Here is a 9,939-nt window from a genome sequence, read left to right on the forward strand (position 1 = left end):
AAAAAAAATGTTAAATGTGTGTGTGTGTGTGTGTGTGTGTGCATGCACCGTGTGTGCGTGCGCGCATACACTGGGGAAACAATTATTACAGATCCTTGATCAAGCCACATAAAAACAGAATGAAATACACACACACACAAGCACACACTCACACTCTAACTCATACACACAAAACCACTTATCATAATCCTCATTTCTCTTTATATACATACTGACAAACCATTTTGCTTTTGCTTTGCAAGGGAAAACAAAATGTAAACCTCGCATGATTCATATATATATATATATATATATATATATATATATATATATATATATATATATTTATATATGCAAAAGAGAAGGGGAAAAAACCCAAAGATTAAATTTTTTTTTGTATGTAGGTGTAAGGGTAGGATGACAATCTGGACGTCTAAAATTTTTTTTCAGTTCTATCACACACACAAAATCAAAAGTATAATTTGATCAGTAAATCTGTATATAATATATTGAATCACATCCTATATAAAATGTACATGCATGCATTCACAAATGTATGTGTACTACACACCATAATAAATGCACCCACACATACTGTGCGTACAAACAAGCCTAGTTATTACTTAACAGTGTTACAGACATATTTAGATAAGAAAATACGAAGAAAACTCTGTGTGTGTGTGTGTGTGTGTGCGCGCGTGACACACACTCTCTCTCTCTCTCTCTATATATATACCACTAAGTTGTTAAAGTTTCCTGGAATGTAACTATAAGGTCTTAAAGGAAAAAGTCTCCATTGTAACACTAATTTGAAACTGCATTTCATGGAGATCACTCAAAATAGTCAAAAATAGGTTAAAAATTCATAATTATTATTATGTCCTCAGTTTTAAGCTGTGCGCATTGTTACAGTTTCTTTGAAATTTATTTTCTAAGCTTGTCCAAGAATCTTGCTAGGCATCACAATGCCCCAACAAATGAAGGTCCAAAGTTGAAAAAAAATTCCATATAAATCTTACAAAAATTGATACATTAACACATATCCAGGCATATCCAGTTCAGCTTCTTTGAATCTCAGAACAGTTCTATCACACACACAAAATCAAAAGTATAATTTGATCAGTAAATCTGTATATATTGAATCACATCCTATATAAAATGTACATGCATGCATTCACAAATGTATGTGTACTACACACCATAATAAATGCAACCACACATACTGTGCGTACAAACAAGCCTAGTTATTACTTAACAGAGTTACAGACATATTTAGGTAAGACAATACGAAGAAAAATCTCTCTCTCTCTATATATATATACCACTAAGTTGTTAAAGTTCCCTGGAATGTAACTATAAGGTCAAACAAAAAAAAAGAAAAGAAAAAAGTCTCCATTGTAACACTAATTTGAAACTGCATTTCATGGAGATCACTCAAAATAGTCAAAAACAGGTAAAAAATCAAAGATGTTGCTGTTTCATAATTATTATTATTATGTCCTCAGTTTTAAGCTGTGCGCATTGTTGCAGTTTCTTTTGAAATTTATTTTCTAAGCTTGTACAAGAATCTTGCTAGGCATCACAATGCCCCAACAAATGAAGGTCCAAAGTTGAAAAAAATTCCATATAAATCTTACAAAAATTGATACATTAACACATATCCAGGCAAATCCAGTTCAGCTTCTTTGAATCTCAGAACAGAATAAAATAACACTCTTATTGGCATTGGCTTGTGGAAAGCGGGGGGTTGCAGTCATTAATGCAATGTCAATTAAAATCTTGTAATAAACTTGATAAGTCAGCAAATTTTTTCCATGCTGTTCAAGCGATCTAACAGAGTATAAGCAACAGTCCACTTTCCAATTCTATACGATTCTATATGATGCAAGAATCACACACACTGAGAGAGCAAACTTCCCCATTACCACTGTCTGTGACCAGTAAGCAATATTTACAGTTCTCTAAATTTGATATGTATTCATGCTCCATACTGGCAATCACAATGTTCTGAAAAACTACTGGAAAACAGTCAGGGCTCAGAAATGACTACAAGTGAATCAAATATAATGAAGTATGATAATCAACAATCAGATTGTGCATCAGAAAAAAAGAAAAAAAAAAGTAAAAAAGAAAAAAAGAAAAGAAAAAGGAACTGTAGATGTGGCAAAAGCTCTGAATTTTTTTCTGTTAGGATCAATATCAATAATAGCAAAAATCAACAACACACACACACACACACAAACCACACATACAATTTTGCAGAATGCAATTAAAGTTCACATCAAAAGAAAAACTGTGCAAGAAAAGAGAAAAATAAGTCCAAGAAAATATATGACATGGCCGTATTGAGTTGGGGGAGTACCAGGTACCACTAGAATATAAGCTGAAAGAAAATCAGCATACAATAATTAAATCAATCTTACAGAGGCAAAACTGCACTTGAACGCATACACACACAGAGAATATTTGAAGAGAAAAATAAGTCCAAGAAAATATATGACATGGCCGTATTGAGCTGGGGGAGCACCAGGTACCACTAGAATATAAGCTGAAAGAAAATCAGCATACAATAATTAAATCAATCTTACGGAGGCAAAACTGCACTTGAACGCATACACACACACAGAATATTTGGTTCCAAACTTTTCAGCAAGGATATCTCTTCAAGGTCTCTCTGCTCTTCTGCTGATGATAGAATCTTTTGTGTTCCCAAATTCAACAGAGAGAAACAAGGCTGGGAAGCAGTTTTAGTTCTTTGGCTGTACAAACCTGGAATTCATTGCCCTCTGCAATCTGTCAGTCTCTCACTCATGCACTTCACACATGTATTATATATAATAATGATAATAATAATAATCATTATTATTATAATATCAACTTTGTGAGATATAAACATAGAACTAGGAATTCAGGAGAGAGAGAGAGAGACAGAGAGAGATAGAGAGGGGTGTGTGTGTGTGGGGTGGGGTGGGTGGGGGGGAGAGGTGGGAGGAGTGGGAGGGGGATTGGGGAGTTGTCAGGGTGGGGGAAACAATTTTGCTTGGCAAAAATGACAGAATGATCCAGCTAAAAAGATTCGGCTTAAATTAATTAATTATCATTGTACAAACTGGAAAAAAAAAAGGAAAGAAAAGCAGTCTGATTTAGTGAATACTAAATCACGCTGTAGTTGAAATATATAAAAAAACGAAAAAAGTCAAATTTTGTTTGACTGAGCATTACATTCAATATTCTATACACAATTATATACTTAAAAAATAAGTCTGCTTAACATTTTGAATGATTTAAAAAAGATACAGCTTGATGATAACAAAAGATCACATTTCTCACTTAACACTAGCCCTGGACTGGTTTCAAGAGACTTCTAGAGGTTGTTTGGCATAAAATAAAATGAGAAGAAAAATCTTTGAATTGGTGAATGTTGGAAGAGACACAGAGAGAGAGAGAGAGAGAGAGAGAGAGAGAGAGAGAGACAGAGAGAGAGAGACAGAGAGAGAGAGAGAGAGAGAGAGAGATGGGGGAAAGGAAAGCAGGTTGGTGGGGATCTGAGAGTTTCTTTAATTTACTTCTTATTAGTGTAAGTGACAAAAAAAAAAAAGAAAAAAAAAAGAAAAAAAAAGAAAAAAGGATGTAAAACTAAAAAGCAATAAAGTTATTAACAAACATTTGGTACAAACATTATAATAAATAAGTTAAAAAAAACCACAAGAACCCACAAAAACCAACCAAATAAAAACACCACCCCCTCCCCCTCCAAAAAAAGACGCTGTTTAACAGTTAAAAGAAATTTTGCTCTATGAAAGCATTCAAACACTGCAAATATTTAAATGATTTATCAATAATTAATATGTTCTGAAAAAAAAATAAAACATTAAAATTAAAGACATTAACCCCCCCCTCCCAACTTACCAAACATAATTTAATTGATAATATATAAAACTGATTGCCTGTGGAACTTGATATACTTGAGCTTTTTAACTGTTGGCTTTTTTCCCATTTTTGGCATAAATCTGTGAGAATGATAATACTCCATGACAGTTTTGAGAAACTTGCACACACAGACACCAAATACAACCAAAGAATATAAATGATCAAAATGAATGAATCAATAAATATAAGAAAACTTCCTCAGTTCCTGAGAACTGTTCTGACTAATAATGTAATATGAGGATTTTTCAGCCATCTTTGATTTTTTCCCACCTTGCTCCATACAAATAAGAAGGAACGAAAAAGTGTTGATCACCATTTTGTCTTTTATATTGATTGAGTGAATGGAATGCTGCAAATAAAATGCATAACACCCTTTTTATTGTCTACAAATTTATAAGTGCAATCAGTCAATTCTAATTTTATGCAAAAGACACTATGTCATATGTAATTTGTTTCAACAATGGATGCCATTTCATATTCAGCCTCACTGCTAGATCCTGATTCTATTGCTAAGATTTCTTGTTCAAGTGTGTACACATGATCGTCGATGGCATGAGGTGCAATAGTGCGAAGTGCTTGCGCCAGATTCAGTAAATACTCTTTGTTAGGTCCGCTTGGGCCAACTGAATAGTAGATCTGTTGCGCTATTTCTGGCAGGGGTGCTGGTCCCAGATAGTATGGGTTGTCCTCGGTTCCAATGTACAGGTTCAGCTGAATGTTTTCAAAACTGGGGTGAGGAGGATGGGGAACGAAGACAGCCTGTTTAGTTTCATAGCCCCCCTTCTCGCGGTGATCTAGGTGTGAGCGCACGCTGTTGACTTCCTCAGATGGAATCTTGTAGGCCACACCCCAAACACACTCATCTGGATCTTCTGATGTTACCAGGGTGACAACTCGGCCAGGCTAAAAAAACAAAACAAAACAAACAAAAAAACCAACACCAATTAAAAAGTAAGCAGATGATCTCATTTCTTACTCTTACAGTCTTAGATTATAAACATAACATGTGTACTGATTTAAATACAAAAATATATAATATTCTAAAAAATTATAAACAAAAACATGTAATGAATGTTAACAGTAACACTAACAACAACAGATTAAAATTCAATTATCTACTGCTGACGTTTGTTATGACTAAAGAGTCATTTTCTGATTTTTTAAATTTTATTTATTTATTATTTATTAAAAAAAAAACTTTTAGTTATTTTTGGTTCTGTTTTTGTTTGACTGATGTTTTTAAAAAACAACAACAAAAAACTTACACTTAAAATATGTGAGGAAGGCTACTGCATACATGTATTTTCACAAGATCATGAAAACTGAATTTGAAATGCCTTAATCAATGTTGCATTACCTGATTCTGATACTAACCTGTAGTAACCATGAAAAGACATTTTTTTTTTTTTCAGAAAGTACAAAATTTTTTATATAGAAAACATGACAGCAAGTTTTCTTTGTTTGCACTGCGCAATCTACGGGATAAAACAATCGCACAAAAATTATGCAGAAGTTGTATAATATACTTTACAATTACATAGAACTGTTTTTCAAGATTTTTGATTCACAGACCTGTACAATTACCTATTGTGAAGTATAGGTTAGTATTACTGGGGTTGGATAAAGCAGCAGTCTGTTTGCAAATGAAAAGTTTCTGTGAATAGATTCCAGAACACTTAAATGATTTAGTATGGTGAAACTAATTGTTATAAATCCAATATATATTCATTTGAATTCTGCTGTAAATTGTAATCGGTACTGGTTAAAATTATTACAGATGGAAAAATCACAGACAAACATATAGAGTGTACAAAATGTTATACACCTTAGATGCCATCAGTAAGAAATACTAGGTTTCAGATGTGTGCCTATGATTGTGTGAAAATGGATTTGGATGTGTTTGTTTAAATCAGGGTGTTGGTTTTGTCTATGCTCAATTAATTGCAGGTGGCAAACTTGTAATCTATAATATAAATAAATAAATATATATATATATATATATATATATATATATATATTAGGTAAGAGTGAAAGGTTTAAAAGTCTTTACAGAACATTTTCCAGTAATCATGATTTGAAACACTATCTGTTGTTATTGTATTCATGAACACCCCAAGTGCAATTCAACACAGTTTAGATTCAGTGTTTATATCAATGTATGGCTCATACTATATAACTGACTGGCTGTTCACCCTTTTAGGTGCAAAACATGTAAGGAATCTGATATATTATCAGTCTAATATCATCTCAGATGAACAGACTATAAATAAATAAACGAAACAAACCATGACATACTGTATCCATTATAAAGATGATCCAAGTACATTTTGTCCTTTGTTGTGAAGCACTGGGCTGTTACAGAAAGTCTCATTCAACCTAAATACTATAAACAGCCCTGTGTGATTCAGCTGATTTTATTGTTGTCAGTACAATCTCTGTACTTGTACAAGTTTTTTTAACTAAAAACTGTTTAGAGAAATACCTACCTCATAAATTCTTCTGTTACTTGTAATCAGTGCAAATTGTTTTCTGTTTCATTATCATATGTTCTCCGTACTTTATGTTATATTATGAATTGTTCAGACACCCCTTCATCAGGAGCCATAGCCTGTAATGAATAAATCTCCCATCCCTATTGACCCCCCCCCCCCTCTCTCTCTGTGTGTGTGTGTGCGTGTGTGTGTGTGTTAGAGCTTTATTATTATTTTTTTTATATCAAACTCCTAAACCCATCTGTCTCCTGGCTTTCATCCTTCATGATGCATCTGTAGATTCTTTCTACCATCCCGATTCATGTGGAATATACTACAGTTATTTCTTTCTCACTGGCATTTGAAAAACATAAAATATTCTCTCTATGTTAGTCATACATTATAGCTTTTAACATTATTATCATTATCTTTTGGGTGGATGTCAAAAGAACATGTGTGTGTGTGTGTGTGTGTGTGTGTGTGTGTGTGTAAGATAAGATAAGATAACTTTATTATATCTAACTGGAGAAATTTGGTCAGGTGCATTATCACAACATAGACAAGTAAACAACATGGGGACCATAACTGTAAAAGCCAACAACAGCCCCAACAAATATTACGAAGATACAAATGTAAAAAATATCACATACATCGTTTCATACATACATCCACACACTGCAGGTAATAACTAGTATTCTTAATGTAAAAACAGAAAGAATTAAGAAACATTATTTGAATAGAATTATAAACATAGCCTACTATACTGCACATTGATTATAATATACAGATAAGATAAGAATAAAGATGAATTGCAGAAAACCACAACCAGATAATCAGCACACATCCGCACCGCACCCCGCCCACCCCACACATGCGGATAACTTGATTAAACAAGAGTAATAAACATATGTTCTGAAATAAAAGCATTTCACATATTCGCTTTTAAAAACATTGCAATTAATTATTACATCGTAATTATTAAACAGAAATATATTTAGAATATGGACGTTAGCATTAGACATATTCATTGTACATTCATCCTGCATACTGCACATCATTCTTCCTACATATTGCACATTCATTATAACCAATTGTCACGTTTTAAGCTCAGTAAACAAACACACACACACACACACCACAACTAGAACAAGGTACAGCCTATCATGCACGGACTTTCACACGTCTCACATGAGAGTGCGCGCGCACACACACACACACACAGAGTTCTCAAGAATTTAAAAGGTGGATTGAACGTGTGTGTTGTGTGTGTGAAACTATTCTTTGCTGCTAGATTTCTAAATTCACATTGTTTCATGTCATCAATGACTTTATCATGTGAACAGCACACACATCATTGTAATATATTGGTAGTAGATACTGATTAACTGAGTATGGTGCGAATTGTAATTTTCTTAATGTCTGTATGTTTTGTTGTTTTCTGCAGGAAAATGGATTACTTTATAAAACAAAACAAAACACCAACAACAACAAAAACACAACAACAACCAAAAAAAAAAATCACCAAATTTTCCACAGATTGTTAAATTTAATTCATGGTGAGCATTTTATTACAGGATCATGCCAAATATTGAAATAGTGATTATGTAATATGTTTATGTCTTTAAGTTGAAGAACTGAATGTGTGTGATATATATGCTAAATCGTTTACTGTGTTTGTGAACTAGTATCTTAAAAAAAAGAAAAATTAAAATTATCTGAAAGGTTCATTATTAGCCTAATTATAGAAAGAAATCCATATAAAATTGTTAAGATTAAAGAGAAATTTCCTGCAAATCAGATCTGCCCCCTCCCTCCCCCAACCAATGATTTGGATGTATTTCTAAAGGTTTCCAAAGATTTCCATAAAAAATGCCGACCAACATACTGTGCGTGGGAGCAATTTTAGCGCATACACCGAATAGTGGAGTTACTTCCCAAGGGCGCTGCGGCGGAGGGTGCCATGGGCCATCAATAGGATGCCTGCCTGTCACTTCTCGTACCCTCTGATCCAGTTAGTGGGCAGGAGGGAGAGTGCGAATGTGATTGGAGTAAAGGTGTTTTTTTTTCCTTTTTTTTTTCATGCAACTGGTCTGCTGAAACCCCCCAATATGTGGCAAAATAATCAACGTGTTGATTGTGGCTACACAACACAAGAAGAAGAAGGGCATTAATGCAGCGGCAACAGACAACAGAATATCTTGTTTTCGTTTTTGAAAAACGTATGTGATCTCATTAATCTCCAAAACTAAATGAGATAATTTGATCAACATTCTAGCAAATGAAAAATACACTCGAATGATTCAACACAGTTATATTACATTATATCTGATGTTGGTAATAAAACCGGTAGATCTTCTGTCAACAAAAAAGTCGAATGGCTGACACTTTCTGTTCTCAACTTTAAAGTTGCATCAAGAGTTCAGTAATTATTCTTCTAACTTTACCTTCAAACTGCATGAATGCAATTAAACAACCTTAAAAAACAACAACATCAGAAACCTTCACAAAACAAAAAAAGACCGAAGGCTCTAAGACTGAAACACAAATCAGTCCTACCGAAACAGAAGGTAACTGATAATGTACTTCTTCTTTCCCTTGACTACCGCCTTCATCCTTGTGAAGATTCTGTAGACTATGTACTTGTTCGATATGTAACGTATCCTCTGTCAGATACAGAGAATTTTCAAACTGTTTTACTTTTCAAAACGTACAAGCAGATTACCGCAGATCTGTATGTATATCTACTTATGATTATGACAGTGACAATGTAAACTAGATCAAGTGCAACTTCATAACAAAATGCTTTGTCACCTTTCCAGGCACCCCTCGATGGTCTTCACTTCCTTGCCAGAATCTTCGGGAAAATCCTTGAATAAATCCCACTACTCTCTCTTCATAGGGAAAATCGACTTTCCAAATTAACGATCCATAGCCGAACACCCACATTTTGGTTTTAAATACAGCATATGAGAGTGTGTTGTGAGTGCAGCCACTATGGGCCGTGTGAACGCATGGCAGACGACATTCGGCTGACGTCAGTTGAGTGTTGCGAACCACCCGAAAACGGCAAACACACAACATCATTGGTTGGTCACCACCAATAAGAAACTGTGATGAGCTTTTTGATTGGATGCAACTTTCCAACCAAACGGTGTTTACCCGAACACTGATGCCGTGTGTGTTGGAGGGAGGGGGGCAGCGGGAGGGGCCGGGAGGCGCAACACTACTACTATTAGAACTACTGTCTTACCAAGATACCATGAAAAAGTCAACGATAATTATCTTGGAGTACGCTTCATTCTTTATGATATACATCTGCGCAGAAAAATAATATGAAAACTAACAGTTTAGTCCAGCTCATCACACATTAAAACTTAGGCTTCAGAACCATCGCTTTTTTGTGTAAGACTGATTTGTTAGAATTAAGCAGTTTTAAGCAGTTAAGATAGCTTACAGCAAACAATTATGATTGATCACACACACACACACACACACACACACACACACACACACACACACACAGAGAAACATGACAGTTCATTTAAATTAGCATTTTAAA

At 34.2% G+C, this 9,939-nt stretch overlaps 1 protein-coding gene across 1 annotated transcript; it reads right to left on the bottom strand.

Moving 5' to 3' along the window:
- Positions 1–3,557: 3,557 nt before the first annotated feature.
- On the bottom strand, positions 3,558–9,380 carry LOC143281583 (putative glutathione-specific gamma-glutamylcyclotransferase 2). Its single transcript, XM_076586821.1, has 2 exons — positions 9,192–9,380; positions 3,558–4,812 (listed from the first exon to the last, which is right to left on the bottom strand). Exons 1-2 carry the CDS (start codon positions 9,324–9,326, stop codon positions 4,348–4,350), a joined length of 600 nt encoding a protein of 199 aa, XP_076442936.1. The 5' UTR covers positions 9,327–9,380; the 3' UTR covers positions 3,558–4,347.
- Positions 9,381–9,939: the final 559 nt, after the last annotated feature.

Source organism: Babylonia areolata, chromosome 4 (assembly GCF_041734735.1).
Source record: "Babylonia areolata isolate BAREFJ2019XMU chromosome 4, ASM4173473v1, whole genome shotgun sequence".
Taxonomy (NCBI): Eukaryota; Metazoa; Mollusca; class Gastropoda; order Neogastropoda; family Buccinidae; genus Babylonia; species Babylonia areolata.

What these genes read in the sequence shown, in the direction of transcription:
- LOC143281583 (XM_076586821.1), bottom strand. Translation starts at nt 9,326, where the DNA reads ATGTGGGTGTTCGGCTATGGATCGTTAATTTGGAAAGTCGATTTTCCC. An exon ending in ATCGAGGGGTGCCTGGAAAG is followed by an intron (nt 4,813 to 9,191) that starts GTGACAAAGCAT and finishes TTGTTTTTTTAG; the next exon opens with CCTGGCCGAGTTGTCACCCT.